Source organism: Dryobates pubescens, chromosome 3, assembly GCF_014839835.1.
Source record: "Dryobates pubescens isolate bDryPub1 chromosome 3, bDryPub1.pri, whole genome shotgun sequence".
NCBI lineage: Eukaryota > Metazoa > Chordata > Aves > Piciformes > Picidae > Dryobates > Dryobates pubescens.
This window is the reverse complement of record NC_071614.1, coordinates 45,439,731-45,460,090: the sequence shown is the minus strand read 5'-3', so window position 1 is coordinate 45,460,090 and position 20,360 is coordinate 45,439,731. Positions and strand designations below refer to the sequence as shown.

Below are 20,360 nucleotides of genomic sequence, written 5' to 3'. Positions count from 1 at the left end.
AAGCTCCATGACAAGGGGTAGCACTACCTGAGCACTGCAATTCATCTTTCCTTCTTTCCATTTGTTTTAGAAGATGTTCTGTGACAGAATTGTTCTAACAAATAAATAAGCCTGCGTAGACCAGGAAAATCTGTACTTTTTCAGAAGTAAAAATGACCTCTAAGGTATTTAAAGGATTATGTTAAAAAAAAAAAAAAAAAAGCTTTGCTATTAAAATAGAATCTCATGTGTGGAGCGTCCTAGATAAATGTCTAAGATACTATAGAGCATTTCACAGTGTCCTCATTCAGCCAAACTTGTGACACTGCACAAAGAGTAAATTGCTGGCCACTGAATTGTAATGACTTTCACGCATTTGGTCTGCTTTGGGGATGTATTCTTGGTTACAAAATCTAGTTCAGTGAGGTTTTGCACATCTGAGAATTGAAGAAGAGAGGCACTAGAGCTGAGGACAGTTTAGGATTATAAAGCATTTCTCTGTCTTTGCTAGAGACCCGTACTGAGTGCCTTTTGATCCACATGATATGCCTAACTGACACAAGCCATCTTTAAAAGATGAGGTTGATATTTTCAAATACAGCTAGAAGATGTCCCAATGCCAATGTCTGAAACAGAGATTGAATGTTTGCATGTGCATAGGGTTTTTCAGGAAACAAAGCTGAACTCTCCATTATGCTCCAAATAACAGCACTGCATTCCTACGCAGACCTCCAATTATGCAGAAGAAGGGGGTTTATGGGTTAGCCCCCACTCAACCATATACATACAAACAGGCAATTGCTTACTGTGAATGTGGCTCCCAGACCTTTCAGATAAGCTAGAAAAAGTCTGAATATTTGTTTAATCTATGGTCTTTTCACTTTTTATCTCTCTTGTGATGGCTTGAATGGGCTGACCTCCAGATGCCTTTTTCCCCATCTAAATTACTGTGTGATTAGAGTAGGTCTCTTTAGGGCATATTTGTTTGTGAAGAATGTGTAAAGACGTCATAACTGAGATACATAAATGTTTCTGAACACAACAACCTCTCCTTTCATTTATTACATAGCAAAGCTGGAAATCAGTATACATGTAACATGGTTTTTCATTCATCTTTCAGTGTCTCTTTACCTCTGAACAGTGACTTGCTCCATGCAAAGCATGCTGCCTTCAGTGAAACCACAGAGTGTATTCCCTCTCAGCTGTAATATACCCTAGTCTCACTTTGGGGGAGATGTTTATAGGTGCCCAAGTAAATAAAACATGCAATTCCCAGGGACTTCCAATATTTGTATTTCTAAGCAAAGTAGGTGCATTTAAATACTGTAATACAATTTGTAGAGACTCCAAAACCTCCCTTACCTCTTTCTTTACTTCTTCTTCATCTTCCAGAGTCAGTGCAGCCAGCTGCTTAGCTCTCTGCTCCATCAAGTTTACGTATCTGATTGGATTGGATAAGGCCTCAATCACATCTAGAAATAATGCCAATACATCAGTTTCAAACCCATTATCTTATGGTTCCAGTGCTCCTCATGTTTTAATAAAGAGATAGTTGAGGTTATGTTTGACAGATCTGCTGCTGATAGGTTCTGCTAGGTCCTAGAAACAACTGTGCATTTTCTGCAGTGTTTTATGATGGAATTTCAAAGCTTACAGCATTAACCAGCTAGGATCTTGCCTCACGTGAGGCACAGAGGAGCATTAGTAAAAATCTTGGTTTTTTAAAAAATCTGGGGGGTTATATGCTGTTTTTCACTAAAGATGCATAGTATTGTCTTTGAACCAATTACAGCCCCACAATGTTCTAATTAAGCATGGCACATTGCTTAGGAAACAATTGCATACTGTTACGACTGTAAGCAAAGTTTCATTTATGCTTCAATGGCAAATGCCTGGGGTGTTCCCTCCTTCAGAGTCCTACAAGGTCTGCTGAAAATAAAGAGTTGGCCCTGATCCTAAATCTCAGGCATGCTGCTGTAAATCAGGCCATCCTGTAGGAGTGACAAGACATAATGATTCATCAGATGCAGAGGTTTGTACACAGGACTGCTATCCTGATATGGCAAATCATCTACAGACACTCATTTTGTGTTTCAATTAACCTTTATATTTTCCAATAGGAAAATGTCACAGAATTACCTGCATAAGTATCAGGTACATAGTCTTTGACCTCTATGTACACAAAGAGAGCTGGCAGTGTCAAAGGTTGGTTCCTCTCATTCCTCAAACAGATGTAGTGATAACCTGCAAAAATATAAACAACCAGTTCAGAGCACAAACTCTTCCATGGGCATTTTCAATGCAATTGTGTTGTCATTTCGTATTTATAGTGTGACCCCAACTGAGCAGGCAACCCAAGGAACTTCTGGTAGAGAAAGATTCACCTGAAGTGTTCAGAGATACATACACAGACAAGGCACTGTTGGAAAGACACATGACACTGCTGCTTAAAAATAAATTTCCTTTATTTTCACCTTTGTGAATAATGCTAAAATTTGTCACTTATATAATTCTTGATGCATTCTCATTTATTATCTTTGGCTGGATTTTTTTTATTTTTAAATTTTGTAGCTCTTACTTCATTTTCAAAAGTGACCCTTGTAGTACTCAGGAACCTGAACACCAACCAAAGCTGAGATGCCATAGCCCACCTACAACAGGATTGAAAATGTTGACTATGTGGCACCATGTTTACAAAGCCTGTGTGCATGTATACGGATCCCATCACACGAGCAACCTTGGAAACAGATCTGACCAAAGACTCTTGAAAGCTGGCTGTCTTGTAAGAATTGGGGCACACGTCACAGGGCAGCTTAGCTAAGTTAATGGCAAGACACCACAAATGGGGTAGCTCCAAACCGTTTCTCCTCGCTAGCTACCACCATCTCCTGCTCTTCCTCTTGTTCACTGACACTTTTCTGGACTTGATAGGCATCTCAGTAAGCTGAAGTCCAGAAAGAGCAACTTTCAGAAACTGCAAAAAGCCTTTCATCAATTTAGCTCACCAAAATACCTCTCCATAAGGTCACACATATTAAGGCCAGTTTAAAGACAAGGATAGGAACAGGAAAAACAGGAAAAAGGGACTTCCAGAGCCACAAACTCTTACATCATTGCAGTGCTGCAAAGCTGCATCCTCAGCCTCACAAATTGGTGCCTCTTGTACTGTGGGTGAAGTTTTCCTTCTGAGGCATGATTACAAAGCAGCACACATGGACAGTGTCAAGACACAAGTCACGAGCAGGAATAACATGGACAACAACTGCTAGATGCAGGGATATGTGACAGGACTGGGACTAGCTAGATAGGCCACAAGGTAGACATAGATATCATCCCTTTTCCACTGTGAGTGAAGCTGGGAGCATTTTATGGCCTATATGCTTGCCGTAATTTTGTACCTTCCCCTCACTGGCAAAGCTGGCATTAAATTCTGACTCCTGCTCAAGATGCCAGTGTTACCACATCTTTCTGAAACATGGTCAAACAAGTCTCTGGCCTGGAACACTACGGCCGAGTTGTCACAGAAAACAATTTTTAGTTAAGTGCCCACTAATTATAACAGAAATAACTGTATGATTTGGAAGAGAACAGTAATGATTTTTCTTTTTTATTTTTAGAGTTTCACTAATAAAGAAAAAGTATTTTGGGGATGGTTTAAAGCTTTAGCAGAGATATAAAGATTTGCATATATATTCACACATAGAATAGAATAGAATAGAATAGAATAGAATAGAATAGAATAGAATAGAATAGAATAGAATAGAATTAACCAGGTTGGAAGAGACCTTCGAGATCATCGTGTCCAACCTATCATCCAACACTACCCAATCAACTAAACCATGCAACCAAGCATCCTGTCAAGCCTCGCCCTGAACACCCCCAGCGATGGCGACCCCACCACCTCCTCAGGCAGCCCATTCCAGTGGGCAATCACTCTCTCTGTGTAAAACTTCCTCCTAACCTCCAGCCTAAACCTCCCCTGACACAGCCTGAGACTGTGCCCTCTTGTTCTGGTACTGGTTGCCTGGGAGAAGAGACCAACCTCCGCCTCACTACAACCCCCTTTCAGGTAGTTGTAGAGAGCAATAAGGTCACCCCTGAGTCTCCTCTTCTCCAGACTAAGCAACCCCAGCTCCCTCAGTCTCTCCTCATAGGGCTTGTGCTCCAAGCCCCTCACCAACCTTTTTGCCCTTTTCTGGACACGCTCCAGCAAGTCAACCTCCTTCCTAAACTGAGGGGCCCAGAACTGGACACAGGACTCGAGGTGCGGCCTAACCAGTGCAGTGTACAGGGGCAGAATGACCTCCCTGCTCCTGCTGGCCACACTGTTCCTGATGCAGGCCAGGATGCCATTGGCCCTCCTGGCTGCCTGGGCGCACTATAGGTCAGTCCTTGCATGCTTGTAAAAATTACATTAGAGGAGCGTATTTTACTTTAATTCCCAGCAATCTCCCATCTTCAAAAAGATGACATCAGAATTGGCTGTTGCTGCCCTGCCTTCTTTCCCCTTACAACTGTACAACTGCCCTGTTTAGTATGGATTTGTGAACATGCAGTTGAACTACTGGAGACCAGTAAGTGCCAACCATGCCTCTGATGCTTAATTCTATTGGTTTCCCTGGGTCATTACAAATGTAAATTTCTGGTGAAATATGATATTTTAAATTTCAAAGTTGAGACAGACTATTCAAATCCCACTTGCTAGAGACAAACGTTTACCTGGTCGAATTGCTGAGACTGGTAATATCCGATGTCCAATAAATTTCCCTCCTTCTTCATACACTGCTAGCCTCAAGCATGCCAGGGAAGGTAAAACAACCTACAAGGCAATAATTTGGAATTATTAACTTCATCTCAGTATGGAACAGCCCCTTCCAGACAGAATAAGTTCAGTCTAGCAGAGAGTAACATAACCATCGGAAGGTCTTACCATGTAAGAGGTCAGGGTATATGCACCTGTGTGTCAAAAGAACTCTCATAGAAATATTCTTCAATCAAGAAACTTGAGGTGGGACTAGTATGCTGAGCCCAGCAATGTGATACATATTTTGAATATGGCACAAATTAATATAGCAGCTCAACTCATCCCACACATGAATGCCACTTAGTTGCCTGCTTATTTCTCACGGCCGTAGGTATTTTTTCCCCTTTGTGTTTGTGCCAATGAGATTACTTACTTCTAAGAAAACTCACTGATAGCCATACTAGTGTTAAAAATCCGGCAAGCAATACAACCTGTTTTGCAGGATGTGAATATGTGAATTACATGAACAATGTTAAACCCAGCACAATTTCCCATTGTGGGAGCATACTCACTGTCTAGGTTAAAGATGTCTAATCAAGCAGGATGTTTACTAGCATTGGACACTGTCTTGGCACTACATGAGAAAGAAGGCCAAACAGTGGAAAAAAAACCAGAAGAACACAGAATTGAGAAAGGCTAAACTACCCTCCTAAGAAAAAAAAAATCATTGATGTTACTTTGAAAATAAGTGTAGCATAATTCATTTAATTTCCATACTTAATGCAAACATACACACATGTATTTTTAACCAGGGCACAGATAGGCCCTTTTTTCAGAACATATGCTCAAATGTATCTAGATAATGACAACAATCCAAACCTAGGAGCTGCTTTAATTTATTTTCTACATTACTAAATATAGCAACCTATGCTTCCCTGAGCACAAAGGCAGCCAGGCACAATTGTTAACTAAATAGAGAAATGAAGTACACTAATTAGAAGTTCATTACAGAAGAAAAATGCTGGTGATGTTTCCAAACATAAGCTCTGGTGGGCTGCCAAAGGAAAGTCATTCAGAAGGCCAAATATTCAGGGAAAAGGGCTGTGCTCCTTTGAAAGCAGGGCTGTCAGTACCAACTGTGTACACATCTCTGAATTACATTTGCTGAAAGAAACATGAAATTGTTTTACAGATAACTTGACTCTGGATCAAATTACCTGCAATGCCCATTCAGCAAACCCCAGAGATTCTGTTATAAAGCAAGTTGTATATCATGAAGAGCAGTAAGACTTTCATGTTGCACAATACTAAAACATCCTCCATATTTTCTGCTCCCCCAAACTTTAGAGAACTGAGTCTGATTTATATTGTTCAAATTGCACAAGTTAACTCATAAGCCCATGTCTCATTTCAAGTGGATGGGATTTATGTAGCTTCATCACCCAAGCTGTATTCATATAGCACAATCTAGCATTAAGCAGAGAGAAGAGATTGTTCTGAATGTGCTAGCTTGGACAGCCAGGCTGTTACAACTGTATTCACATTGTCTTTCTCATAGGCTAGCAGGCGGGCTGTCCAACCAAGGCAGAATGGCGTGGTAATTCAGCTCAGCTTGCTGCTGGGACCTGTTCTTGCTCATTCATGATTACACTGTGACATGCAGATGAGTCTATAAACATGTCTGCTGCTTCCAGCTGGGTCAGTGAAACAATCAAGGTGACTTTAAACTCAATTATTTTAGTAGAAGCTGGCATGATTTGAGTAGCAAAATTACAGCAAAACCAGATAAAAATAATCAGTTCAATGAATAACTATTCAGAATCTCTTTTTCTTCCTTTTAATAAATGCAAAGTTTCAGTAAAACACAGAATTACTCTGCTGGGCAGTGATAAAACACAACACCCATTTGGGAAGCAAGTGTTACACCAACCTTCTTAAACACTATAGCTTCCTCTTCCCAGACAGGATTAACTGCATTTCCTTGAGAGGTCTTTGTCTTCAAAGCCTTTCTTCTTGTATCCACAGGCAGGCCAAACATGTCAACTTCTACATAGGTACCAACTTTTTTATCAGAAAGAAACTGACCTGAAATTATCTAAAATCAAAACAAAGAAGAATGACTCGAGACTGCTCTGGTGGACTAGGAAATGAGTGGCTGAAATGCAGATGGATAATTCTCATTAAGAGCCAGATAGTATGCATTTAAAATAAAAACAAAACAAACCCCAAACCACGATAAACAAGAAATCACTGTTTAATATTGCAGACATGGAAAAACAGCTTAGGAGGCCTGCTTTCCTGTGACCCTGTATTCCCCTGTGAGTGATAATGTGGTTGAGATCATGCTGCCATGCTTCCCTCAGCATGAATACTCATTTAGGTCTCATCCTTAGTCTGGCTGCCTATTTCCACAACATGTGGAACTCTAACCTCTGGTCAGTTTCAACAACAGGTTATATAAAAACAAAGCTGGAAGCAAAGAGGCATAAGCAGAGAAATGATGCTTAAAATACTCCTTTAACTGCAAGGGAGAAAAGGTAAAATGTTGGTAAAAGGTCTTCACTAAGAGTGAGCGGTTTCCCTATGGAAGCGAGCTGATGATAAAGTATCTGGTCTCTTCTAGTGCTTATTTTTAACAGGAAACACAACACAGTTTTAAAAAGTCGAAAAATGTCTGCAATTATTTCAGAAAACTGAAGAGACACAGGAACATGTAGCAGTGTCACTGTACCCTATCAAACTGAGCCTTGCTTAAAGCAAATCTTAATCCCTTCTCAGCTGTATCTTGTACTGATATTATTGACATTGACATCATAACCAGCAGAGTCTTCACCAAGCAGGGAGAAACAGCTGACTTCTGACAGCTGTCTCAGGACTACTGGATGCTCATTCCTGTTAAAAATGCTGTGCATCTCCTAATAGCTGTTGAATGCCTTCCACCTTCATTTACTAAAATTGCAGGACAAAGTGCTTCTAAACCCACAGGATGAACTGACAGCTTCCATGATTACCATAAAAGATCTTTCCCTCACAGAGTCATCTTTTTTCACCATGCATCTAGATTATTACTTTATTCACACCCCTCCCATTACAACTCTGCTACCCTTGTGTCTTCAGTCTGAGAAGAAGACCTTATTGCTCTCTACAACTACCTGAAGGGAGGTTGTAGACAGGCAGAGGTTGGTCTCTTCTCCCAGGCAACCAGCACCAGAACAAGAGGACACAGTCTCAGGCTGTGCCAGGGGAGGTTTAGGCTGGAGGTTAGGAGGAAGAGATTGGAATGGGCTGCCCGAGGAGGTGGTGGAGTCGACATCACTGGAGGTGTTCAGGAGGAGACTTGATGGGGTGCTTGGTTGCATGGTTTAGTTAATTAGGTGGTGTTGGATGATAGGTTGGACACAATGATCTTGAAGGTCTCTTCCAACCTGGTCTGGTCTATTCTATTCTATTCTATTCTATTCTATTCTATTCTATTCTACTTGTGTCCTCTCAATGAAAACAGAAGAATATTTTCTAGGTGTATTCTATAATACAGATGCTGGTTTAATGGACAAGTCTATTAAAGGACCAACAGGATTTCAGCAAGTTTGTTTTTATAGCTAGAGACATATCAAGTATAAGTTTCTGATTCTGTTATAGCCACTGCAATCTATCCCTCCAAACCTTCATACAAGTAGATTCTCAATTTGCAGGTTCCCGGCAGTCCTTGAACTTCATTAGAGGTCGTTAAAAGGCAACAAAAAAGGACAAGGTGGTAATGAATTGTAGCTGACATTTATGGTTCCACAGTTCAGCTTATAGGGAACTTACAGGGAACCAGAAAATTTATTTACACTAAATTTTGTAGTCCTCTAGCTATTCCAATCTACTGCTTCAGAACAGTATGTTTTAAATTCAGCCCTTTGTTACTAAAATTACAGCCAAACTACTCATAAATATATTCACTTCCAAATTACTTTTATGGAAACGAATACACACCATAACAATAAATGTATTTATCTTACAGTAAGAAATGTTGGGCAGAAGTTAAAAATGAAGCATCACTCAATGAAACGCAATGCGTTTTATCTTCTCGACTTGGTAAAGTCATTTGCTAGGCCACCACACAAGAGAAACGCATCCATGCTCTGGTGTTGTCACAAGATCATTTTCACCAGCTGCACACGTACCTTGACAGACAAGGTGTTAGCCACTATTCCATCCACTATACCTTCTGTAAATGGGTCAAAGTGTTTGTCTGGTCTTCTCATGAATTCTGGCTTTAACCTGTATCCACTTTTGCCATTGTACTCGTACATTCCCATGTTTATTTGCATAGACAAATCTAGGTGTTAAAAACATACTGATGAGATTTATGTTCTGGAGAGACAGCAAAAAAATCAATCAAATAATAGCAATGATGTAATTTCCATCTGCCTATACTGCAAACAGCTATTTATGGCTCACTGCTGTCTTAGAGGCTCCAGATGTGGTTGTGGCCACCTTTCCAAATTGTTTTGACAAGAAAAAGACATCTGTAAGACACCTTTCAGAGACCGCTCAATAGATAATGTTTTCATATTTTAAAAGACGCCTTGACAGAGAGATTTGGAGTCCCTCAGTGTTGTAGAGATTGTACTGTTGTACCCAACCCAGCAGCTTATTTATGTCTCTAACCTCTTCTAATATCTGACACTGGATGCCTGATACTTGGGTGAAACTGGTCCAAAGAGGTTTCTAATTACTCTGTAGGCTCTGAGCCTATGTGGGGTTTCGCTTTCCATGGAAAGGCAGTGTGTACATGAGAACAACTTGAAAGGAAAAAGGTTTCATTTCTTGGTGCTACATGCCCAGAGACAGAAAATGGACAAGGATATGTCCTGAGATGCAGTAGATGGAAATATTTGCATATGGCAGAACAGACTGTGGTAGTTTTAGGCTATGCCTTCAAAATTTAGCTGCGGATTCTGAGCAGAAAATTAGAAAAATACAAATAAATCACCATTGGGTGTAAAAAGGAAAACAAAAGATTATTCTAAACAAATTAATTGGATAAATGTCTGGGATAAGAGAAGCTGTATCATAACAATTCTTCCCATTTCATTTCCATTCCCATTCCTTTCCTCTTCTCCTCTGACCGTGGCTGTTATTGCTTCGCTTGGGAGATAATGTGCTTTCTGTCTGACCTTGAGATAAGTCTAACCCACTGCTTTCTCTCAACTCCTCTTTCTTTTGGGACAGGGGGGTTTGGGGAGGCAGTGGAACAGACTTTTCTGGTTTTCTGACTGGAGGGGGTGTGTTTCATGTTGTTTTCTAATTGTAAATATCTGTATAATATTGTAAATATTGTATATTTTGCACATAGCCATTGAATTCCATTGCAGAGTGGAGTTTTTACTTGTAAATACAGCTTCATTTGCTTCTAACGGAGTTGGTCTGGCTTAAAAGTTAATGCTGAGGGGAAACTTCAACACACCACACAGACATAGCCTTAGAAGACTTGTACACAAAAGGGACTTGTCTTTTTTTCTAAAAAGCCTCACTTTTAAAGTGAAATTTGCTATGTCCCTTATATATTGATATAATTAGGTTTTGGAAGACACAGGAAAAAAATTCCTGCCAGATCTGAAATGCTGCTCCAACAGTAACCATCTAGAAATGATGACAACATGGAGAGCATTATGTATACATATTATACTAGCTACTGCATGGCAATTATGAATATTCCCAGTTAAAAAAAACCAACTAACCAACAACCAACACTGTTAAAAATGCTAATTACCAGCTACGTAGTACTATTTAATCACTAGACATCTTTTGATGCATAAAGTCTTCCAGAAACTGTACTAGAGAAGTTAACTGTACAGGTTACAAAATCCAGAGACCAGGAGAACTTACCTACAGTCTGGAAGTTAAGAGCAACCATTTGGCAGCCAGCATTCCAGAAGACCTGTGGCATGTAGTTTGAAGAATCCACACGTGTTCCCTTTGGGTAAATACGGCTTAGCTGCATTTTGTTGTATCTAAATGACAAGTAGTTAAGATACAGTACCTGTGACAAAACTCACTCTGCAGAGAGATGCAACTGCAATATTTAAATGCAGGTGTTCTTTAAAGAATGGCAGCTTCCAGACATCCACAAATTTGTAGGAGATATGATAAATATGGGGTAATTGAAAGTGTTGGTTTGTTCCTGTATGGAGCACTCAGAACAAACATATGCACAGAAAGAAGAGAGCTTTCATAAAATGTCATTTATCATTATGGTTACTAAGTTGGGATTTTTCTAAGATTGCATTTGTAGAAGCCAATGAGCTATAAACAGCAATTCTTCCTGTGCAGTGGAAGAGGTGCTCAGCTAAATAGTGCTCTTCTGGAATAAGCCTTAGAATTGGCCTCTACATGCAGACAGAAATGATGAGTGGGCACTTCTTACAGTTGAGACTACAGATCTTAGAGAGGAGAACATGCTGCAGGTTATCTGTGGAAATAACTTCCATTAATCTCCTTTAAGGCACTATTTTATCTTGACCATTCATTCTTAACTGCAGCTATTATGAGAGATATTGAGAAACTACCAAAGGTCTAAACACAATGTTCTTTAGCTTTCCATAAGCTATATAAAAAAACAGAGAGAGGGAGAGAAAAAAAGAATTATGTGGCAATAAAACAGATCAGTGCTCTTAGAATCCAAGGTATGATGGGAAAGCCAACTTTCTGATGTGTTTCACATGCAAAAAACCAGCCAGGACATTCTGACAATTTGCTCATCTTAACCCCTACCACCTCATATGGGGTGGCAAATTTAACAATGAGAATACAAAGTCTGGTGTCTTCAGTATGTAGTTTATGCATATTCCCCCTAGCCCTCAGCATGGAGACTCATGACAACTTTTAAATTAGCTCATCAGGCCAATTAATTCATCTAAGAAGACAGTCAAGTCTACAAATTTCATTTGGGTTCCCTATTTCCACTGCTCCTGTCTCAAACTTTTGATAAAGCCTTGTAATAGATCTCAGGTATAGAAAGGTTAAGAAAGCATCAAGGATACTCCACGAATTCCACAGGAGACTTTGTAAGTTGCTCAAGTCCTTTGGTTTCCACAAAGGAAGACATTTCAAAGCTTTTGTTGCGTTCTGAAAGTTTAAAGGGGAAATAAAAACAGTGACACATTAGAGTACGAAACCCCATGTGATACAGGAGCTGCAAACACCTGGTTTAGTCTCAGTCCCCTTATCACATCAACTGTTCACCAGCTCATTTTCACCTTCATCTTAAACAATTTACATATTCAACCATTTGCTGACAACAGTGAGCTCAGTGCTACATACTCAAGAATTCTATCTGAACTCCCTCTAGGACTGCCCAAATTAAGGGTGTTGGTACTGTCTGAGATTGCTGCTGTACCAGATGCAGGCAACAGAAGGTCTGTACATGGGCAAAGATCTCTTGTATCTGCTTGCAAAATACCACGTTCATGTATTTGAGGGGTAGAGCCCAAAGCTGATAGGTGTAACACAGAGGTATTGTAACAGTTTAGTGGGGAATGTGAAGGGCCCTGCTGGGTCTCTAGATTGTCTTTGCAGACAGATGCAATGGCTTTGAGCCAATCTGTAGCTATAATGACTAATGTCCATATCAGATAAGTGCCAGCTGTGCCTGCAGTGCTTCTCGTTATCTTCAGTATGTCAGGGTAAGGTCACATCTGTCTTAAACAACCATGGCACACTGCTACCTAATCAAGCCTGAAGGTACACTCCTGTGTCCAGCAGGTCTTCGGACCTAACTCTGACATAATATGGAGCTTCTACAGCCTCTTTAATTTGGTCAGCTTTTCTGACCTAACAGTGGTGAAAGGCTCCTCCTAAGCTTTTAATTCAGTAGGATGAAACATTAATATGTGTATCATTTGTTATTCACCTTTGCCTGATGTGTGCATGCCTTTCAATGTGCCCATGCAACATACTGGAACAGAGAGAACCTAAATCAAGACCCTTCTGGCTTCATTATTTTTTCCTTTAAACTCTTTTACAGAGAGTAGAAACTCCTGCAAAGTAACGGCTTCCTATTTCATCACATTCAGCTGTGCAGATTGCTTAGAAGTGACCAGTCCTGGGAGGTCATATCCACTAGGAATCTCAGCACTGCTGCCTTTAAAAATGAGGGGAAACAGTGCTTGTTTTAAAATACGAACTCTCTAGCCTCACCACTTTATTGAAAGCAAACAATAAGGCAAAGAAAAGACTTGGCCTCATCTGGTTTTAGAAATAATTGTGCTGCAGTAACCCAGCGATGGCCAAGAGGCCAGTCTGGCCAGCTCCTTGAAATCAAACTGTGAAGCTGCAGGAGAGGAATAAAACTGAATAAGAGCAGTTGTCTTGCAGAGAGAAGCAGGACAGAAACAGGTAGGCACTTTCCTTACAGGAAGCCAAAAAGGAAGCAGTGAATCCAAAGAAATTAGGAGCTAGGTTGTTTTGGCCAACATGAGAGCAAAATGTGCTGCCAGCCTACAAACTATTCTCAGTGAATGCTAAAGAGCCAGAGGATGACCATGGTGTACCAAAAGCGATTCCCTCCCTTTAGGAGAGCTGGGACTCAGGCTTTATTGTCGTCCCCATTTCAAATTAGCAATCATCAAGCACCTGCCATTATTCATAGCTATTATCTCCTAATGGTGAAAGATTCCTGCTGCTCTAGAATATAGATGATAGAAACTATTGTAATAATATGTGGTACCTCTCACCCTTATCTTAAAGTGTCTGCAGGAAACCACATCTGGTAGTTGTTAAATGATTTGGTTACTAAATGTCCAGGGCTTAATCAAACCCCTAATTAAAATAAGAACAATTATTTCCTTGTATTATCAGAAGAGGATTAAGAAACCTGGCCTTTGAAGAAAAAAAATTGTGCAGGAGAGACACTACACTGTGCTATCTCATCACTAAGAAGTGCAGTAGATAAACTCCATTTGTAGGAATATTTATGACCACCTTTCTCAAATTGCTTAAGTTACTCTTTGGTCATAGACAACAAACAAAATGTGAATAACACATTTTCAAAAATGTTTTTGAAATGGCAGGACATTTACTGTTTATGAGGTTTGATATTCAGAATACAACAGATTTCAGAATAAGTATGGATTTCTTTGGCTGGATACCAAGGGAGCATTCTCTGTCCACGTGCCTGTATCTAACAGAGAGAAAAACAAGTAGCATGTCTCCAGAACTTTCTTCCAGCCACCTGTTAGGTAAGATGTACAAGATTTTGTTCATGCTTGGCTTACTTACTTTTTGATACTTCAAATGACTCAAACTTCACAGGCTGAATATAGTTCACTAGGTTAGACATCTCTTCTGTTGCCATAGCCTCACTTCCAGCAGTACCCTAGGACAGAGAAGGGGAAGTGTTGCAGTTTTGACCTGTATATGGCAGCCAACAGAGACCACAAAAACTAAAGCCCATTTTTGTATCAACTGTAATATCTTTTGCTAATCCTAGCTTAGTGAAGTCAATGCCTCACATAAGGAACTTCACATAGTAGAGAACAAAATTTGCAGTAAAATGTAAATGTTTAAACTGCTGCTGCATTCATTCTCTTTACATGGCTCCTAGGGAAGGGACTGCATTACCTTTACATATGCACAGTGCTGAGCACATTTATCAGTACTTTGGGTAAGTAGTACATTTAGCTTTGAGTTTATGTCAAGTTTTAATTACAACAATGCTAAATACACCACAAGCTGCTGCATAAAATGAATCAGGTGTGGTGCTATTAATTATTATTCATCAATAAATACAAATAAACAAAGTAAAGATGTGCTTCCCTACTGATTAACAACGAACTTCAGCAAGTCGGTGTTTCCGAGTGCTCTGCCTCCCTTTCTCCACTAGATGGTAGTCCCATTCCTGGTAACAGAAACCAACCCACAAGTGCTGAAACCGACCCATCACCATAAAACATATCTACACCCTTACTTCATCCATCGACGACTTTTTACAGTCATCATCATAGTCATCATCATCATCGCTCTCAATGTCTGCTTCTCCTGAAAAGTTTTAAGCAGAAGATAATTATTAGCTGAAACAAGAGTTATAATTACCACTGATAAAGTGGAGAAAGATGTGCAAGTGGCACTGCTCCAAGGAGACTATATTACACATGTGCTTTTAGTCACAGCTGTAATCAAATACTTCAAGGGATTCATCCATCTTCAGCACTGATAAGTTCTTATTGCACAACCAAACAAAAACTCTTCCTTTGCAGCTCCTGGATGCTCACGTTTGGACACCATGAGGTAGCACTGAGAAAAGCACAATGTGGAGTGTGTGCAGTGTGTGGGTGTAGGAACATCCACATACTCTGAAAAGATGCTCTTATACTTGGGGCACAGTCTTGGTGATTGGAAGACGTGAGTTTAAACTCCCCTTCTGTTGCAGAGTCCCTGAAGGACATTCAGTGATGCCTTAGCCCCTCTGGGAAGCACACACATAAGAGCATGCACGGGGTGAAGAGATCATGCATGAGCATTGATAATATTCTCATGTGCTGTGCTATCAAGGGCTGGTCAGCAAAACCCATCTGCTGAGGTAGCACAACTGAGACGATCTGGCACAGGAGCATAACAGCAATAGCTTGACTTCAATTGCCTTTATGGAATGCTTTGGTGTGCCTCATTGTCAGGACTCCAGTGTCATAGCTCAAATGCACCGGCTGAGGGCAGTGCAAATCAAATAATGCTAAGAAGATAAGCCTCATCCTTTACCTGATAACTCCCTGATGGAGTAAAAGGGACCACATACAACACATTAAATGCCTTGCTCGCAGTTGCAGAGCACTCATTGTTTAACCACCTATGGGCAAAATGCAGAATCTTTATTGTTAATTAAAAGATGCCTTCCCCTGCCTCCAAAATGTTTTGATTTGGTTGCACCAGAAATTAAATTATTGAGGAACATCAAATCTTAACTTTCTCTTCACTCCTCACATGGGTTTGGATGCTATGAAGTATACACCATGTATCTTAGGAAGACTCTGGACAAGAATGTTTAACTTACACTGCACTCATCTATTCACACCTTTAAGACTGACAAGTCTTCCTAAAGATTTAATTCAACAAATCTTTTCAAGCTTTCTTCATCAGTGGCAATTTCATTTTGGCAGCACAGAAGTCTAACCACTGTGCAGCATTCCTAAAGTCTCCAGAGAATGGTAATTCAGACCCAGTTCCTCCTGTCAATGTAGGGTCGAATCCAAAGCCCACTGAGTCAATAAATAAAACTCCTCTTTGTTCAGCAGACCTTGAATCATGCCCAGTGGGCCCCCTCTGAACATGGAAAGCACAGATGAATTAAATAATGAGAGCGCCTTTCACAACCAAATGATGACTACCCAGGCTGCATTTCCTTCCAGATGCAGATGTTGAAATGTCAGGCTTTTATTCAAGAACACATTTCTTCCTGAACATTTCATTGAAGAAAACAACATGATTGCTCAACAGGCTCAAGGGATGGCTCAGGGAACCTTTACACAAAGAGCCAGCCGAGGTCTCTCAGGATTTGCAGTGGCAAACTTTGGATGGGAGACAAACTTTGGATGGGAAGCTCTCAATTGATTTAACCAGACTGGCAAAATAACACTTCACACAGCCCACAAAATGAGCAAAACTCAGCCAACTTGCACTGCTGAGATATCAGGTAGATGATAGCTTGCTCTTGCTGGAAGTGTCCAGGGAGAAAAATATGCAAAGCTTTATTATTTTAAAATATTTAACAGGAATACTCCCAAGGAGATCAGATCTCATCTTCATGTTCTGTGTGAGACACCAAACCCAGGACAGGAATGCAGAATTGCAAAGACAGAATAAAAATGAGTGTTTTAGAAAGTATAACTACATCTGCATTGTTTTTCACCCAGCAGCATGGTTGTACCCCACAAACCCAACTTTCTTTTCTTGTTATGCTGCTGGGACGTAAAATGAGAGCAAGCTTTGACCAGACTGAGATGTCTATGCTGCAGATGCCTTCCTGATCACTCTACCACAGTTGTGGTGGGGTCAGCTCCAAGCCACCACTCCTATCTCCTCCCAGAAGGTCACAGACACTGTACAGCATAAACATACTGGATTGGCATAAGAAGTTGTGCTGCAGGTACATAGTATGTACATGTGAGCTTATCCAAGGTCCAACTAGCTCTAACAGTATCATTATTACTTGCATTTAGATGGGACTACCAACCCATGTCTGGACAGGACCTCTCCGTGCTATGTGGTATACAAATATAGTGAAAACAGAGAGTGCTGCTCCAAGGCCTTTCCCTCCAAGTACAAGACAAAAGCCTGCCCATGGACAGAGGCAGACAGAAAAATATCAAGAAATAAGATGTTCTCTCTCAGATGAAGTTAGAATGCAGGTACTGTCAACTGCTCACAGGCTGAAGGGCCCAGGAACAGTCTCTGTAGAATAATGGGGCAGTTTCAAGGATGCATTCAGGGAGCTGCCCCTAATATTAGCGTGGTGCAGCATGAAGAAGGCACAACACTGCTCATTGGGCAATATTAACAAGTAGATAACAGAGGCTGAATCCCAGATGATGGGTAGAGGGATTCAACATAGTAATACTGAATGGAAGATGATTAGGAGAGGAGAGCTTGGAATCACAAGTCAAATCCCTATTACCAAAGGTTGAAGAAGCAGAGTGCTAAATATTGCCCATTTTCACCATGCCTCAGGAGTGTGGCAGAACTGAGAGCCTAATAAAATGAAAGGTTATACATTGCCTGAAACACAGTGATCTGCTTTTTCAGACCCCTTTACAATTACAGCCAGAATGGACTACGAGTATGGTACTTACTGGTGCAGCTTGTTAGCTCTAGAATGTTTAAGCAGCCACCAGCTTCTTGAGGAGGAAGACATTCACTATCCTCCCCTCTCCCCACACCCCCAGGCTGTATGTCATCACTTGTTGAGTTTTAAAAAGGAAAATTCGGTTTGCTACAACATTTTACTTCATAATATTAGTCCATGGCCGTAGCTGGCACACAGCAGCAACCTACCAATGCATTTACATACACTGAGCCCAAAACTCCTGCTCTCTATGTAGTCACCATGAAAAGATGGAGCCATTTATCTTCCTCTGTGACTCTTTCCTTGCAGTATCCACTACTCAGACAAAATTGTCATCATATCAGTGAGAAATTAGCAAATTTGCTCAAATATTTAAATACTGTTCCATTAGCAAATTTTGACTGCTTCCAATATAAGTCTGCTTTCAGCAAAATGTAGGTACCTGCAGAACCATCACTGTTCTTTTTGCAGTGTAATCTAACCTCTTTTAAAGTCTTGCTTGTTTACTTCTGTTCCTTGTGCTGGAACAGCGAGGTCTAAGATATTTGTTTACCAAAATTACAATCTATCTCATGAGTGTTCTCTCAGAAATTCTTTTTCTGCTTTTCCGGCGTTGCTGTACCTTTAGGCAAAGCTTTTCCCACTGACAGATACTACACCCTACTGAAATTACTTTTTACATCAGTTTCATCAACATCTTGCAAGTCATTCTGCAAAGCTCATTTCAGGTATTTCTTTTCTAATTATTGCTACTATGTCACCACCACCTTGCTTTTACATGGTATGTTTCATAAACATACTGAAAGAGTTGTTTATTTCACTTTAAATGTTACCTCAAGCAGTGTAAGATATAGTGAAGTTTGCTATCAGCTGAAGTACGAATCTCCATATTTTTTGCACTGCTTGTGAAAAAGCTCATTTGGACTCTCAGGAAGGCTAAATCAGCAGAACTTCCACTTACAGATCAGCAGTAATTCTGATAGGAGCTATATGATACAATACAAGTTCTTTGAATAATATGCCCAACTAGCTAATTGTAAAGATTACATTAGCGTTTGAGGACTGAAACACTTTGTGTTAAGAAATGTTAAGGACTGGTCCTCCTTTAGTGAGTCTTTAATTGCATTACTCCTTGCTCTTGGAAGAAATTGGTATTGGTTCAGAAGAATGTAATGGTTGCAATGCTCTGGACTGCACACTGATAATAATGAGATGCACAAAGAAAAGGAGGCAGTGAAAGAAGGGTGTCATGGTCACTTTCTGATCACTGCCCCATGCAACCCCACTCTTCACTGGGTCTTGCCACAGAGGTCTTATAAAATAGTGATGATTTCTGATTTACAGCATTGCTGCATGCTCATAGCCAAAAGCTGTAGCTGAAATTTATAGAGCTGTGTTCTGAATACTTAAAAATTCAAAGTATTCTTGAAAAGTAAGATCTTGGATATTCTTTGGATATTTTTGGATATTCTTGGATATTCTTTAGCCTGCAGTGTGCCCAGGCAGCCAAGAGGGCCAGTGGCATCCTGGCCTGCATCAGGAACAGTGTGGCCAGCAGGAGCAGGGAGGGCATCCTGCCCCTGTACACTGCACTGGTTAGGCCGCACCTCGAGTCCTGTGTCCAGTTCTGGGCCCCTCAGTTTAGGAAGGAGGTTGACTTGCTGGAATGAGTCCAGAGAAGAGCAACAAAGTTGGTGAGGGGTTTGGAACACAAGCCCTACGAGGAGAGGCTGAGGGAGCTGGGGTTGCTTAGCCTGGAGAAGAGGAGACTCAGGGGTGACCTTATTACTCTCTACAACTACCTGAAGGGAGGTTGTAGACAGACGGATGTTGGTCTCTTCTCTCAGGCAGCCAGTACCAGAACAAGAGGACACAGTCTCAGGCTGCGCCAGGGGAGGTTCAGGCTGGATGTTAGGAAAAAGTTCTATACAGAGAGAGTGATTGCCCATTGGAATGGGCTGCCTGGGGAGCTGGTGGAGTCGCCATCATTGGAGGTTTTCAGGAGAAGACTTGATGGGGTGCTTGGTGCCATGGGTTAGTTGTTTAGGTGGTGTTGGATTGGTTGATGGGTTGGACGCGATGATCTTGAAGGTCTCTTCCAACCTGGTTTATTCTATGTATTCTGTTCTATGTATTCTTTGTCAGTCACCCCTAAACTGTTCTTAAGTGCTCTCAGACTCAGCTGACCCTAGAAGTGGCTTAATGTATCTCAGTTCCAACAGGTATTGTTTGAATAAATTCAGTTCTCATAAGCAGGCTGGCAACCCCCACAGAACTTCACTACAAGATGAGGATGCTTTAGGATACCTTTAGGATCAAATATTGAAAGAGAGAGAAAACATATTGACTAACTGCATTCTCCAAAAGAGGCAGAGCTCCTAAAGGAGAAACAGTGGCTGACAGAAGGATTAAATGTAATATGTTTTGGCAGTCAGAGATGAACCAAATGACCACATCAATTTTGCAATCTCAGTAATAGCTTTTTTAAATTTGTAAGCATGCATCTTCATAAACTGCAGTTAAAAGAGGATGTTATATAGGTAATACAGGCATAATATTCACAGTTAATTTGTAAAATTACACACCCTCTTAAGGGACTGAACCCCCTGCCTTTTACCATTGTCAACATCTAGATTTACAGGTCTCTTCCTACAAAAGCTGATAGAGAGGTTCCTAAGAGACAAAGCTGTTCCCCTCCAGGAACATCAGACACTCCAAAGAAATCACATAGCAAAATGGGTGCTTACTCTGTGATAGCACAAAAATGTAGTTAGGAACCTAGGGTTGATTTCAAGTGTTGGAAAGGAGTCAGAT

At 40.6% G+C, this 20,360-nt stretch overlaps 1 protein-coding gene across 2 annotated transcripts in view; it reads right to left on the bottom strand.

Moving 5' to 3' along the window:
* PLCB1 (phospholipase C beta 1) overlaps window positions 1-20,360 on the bottom strand; it is a 449,952-nt gene that overhangs the window by 82,417 nt on the left and 347,175 nt on the right. For both annotated transcript variants that reach the window (XM_009906912.2, XM_054180087.1), the window contains exons 15-23: window positions 14,679-14,749; window positions 13,991-14,087; window positions 11,755-11,839; window positions 10,601-10,725; window positions 8,893-9,047; window positions 6,654-6,818; window positions 4,699-4,798; window positions 2,119-2,223; window positions 1,342-1,451 (exon numbers count right to left, since the gene is read on the bottom strand). In XM_009906912.2, coding sequence (XP_009905214.1) covers window positions 1,342-1,451; window positions 2,119-2,223; window positions 4,699-4,798; window positions 6,654-6,818; window positions 8,893-9,047; window positions 10,601-10,725; window positions 11,755-11,839; window positions 13,991-14,087; window positions 14,679-14,749 — 1,013 coding nt within the window. The remainder of the gene's footprint in view (window positions 1-1,341; window positions 1,452-2,118; window positions 2,224-4,698; window positions 4,799-6,653; window positions 6,819-8,892; window positions 9,048-10,600; window positions 10,726-11,754; window positions 11,840-13,990; window positions 14,088-14,678; window positions 14,750-20,360) is intronic.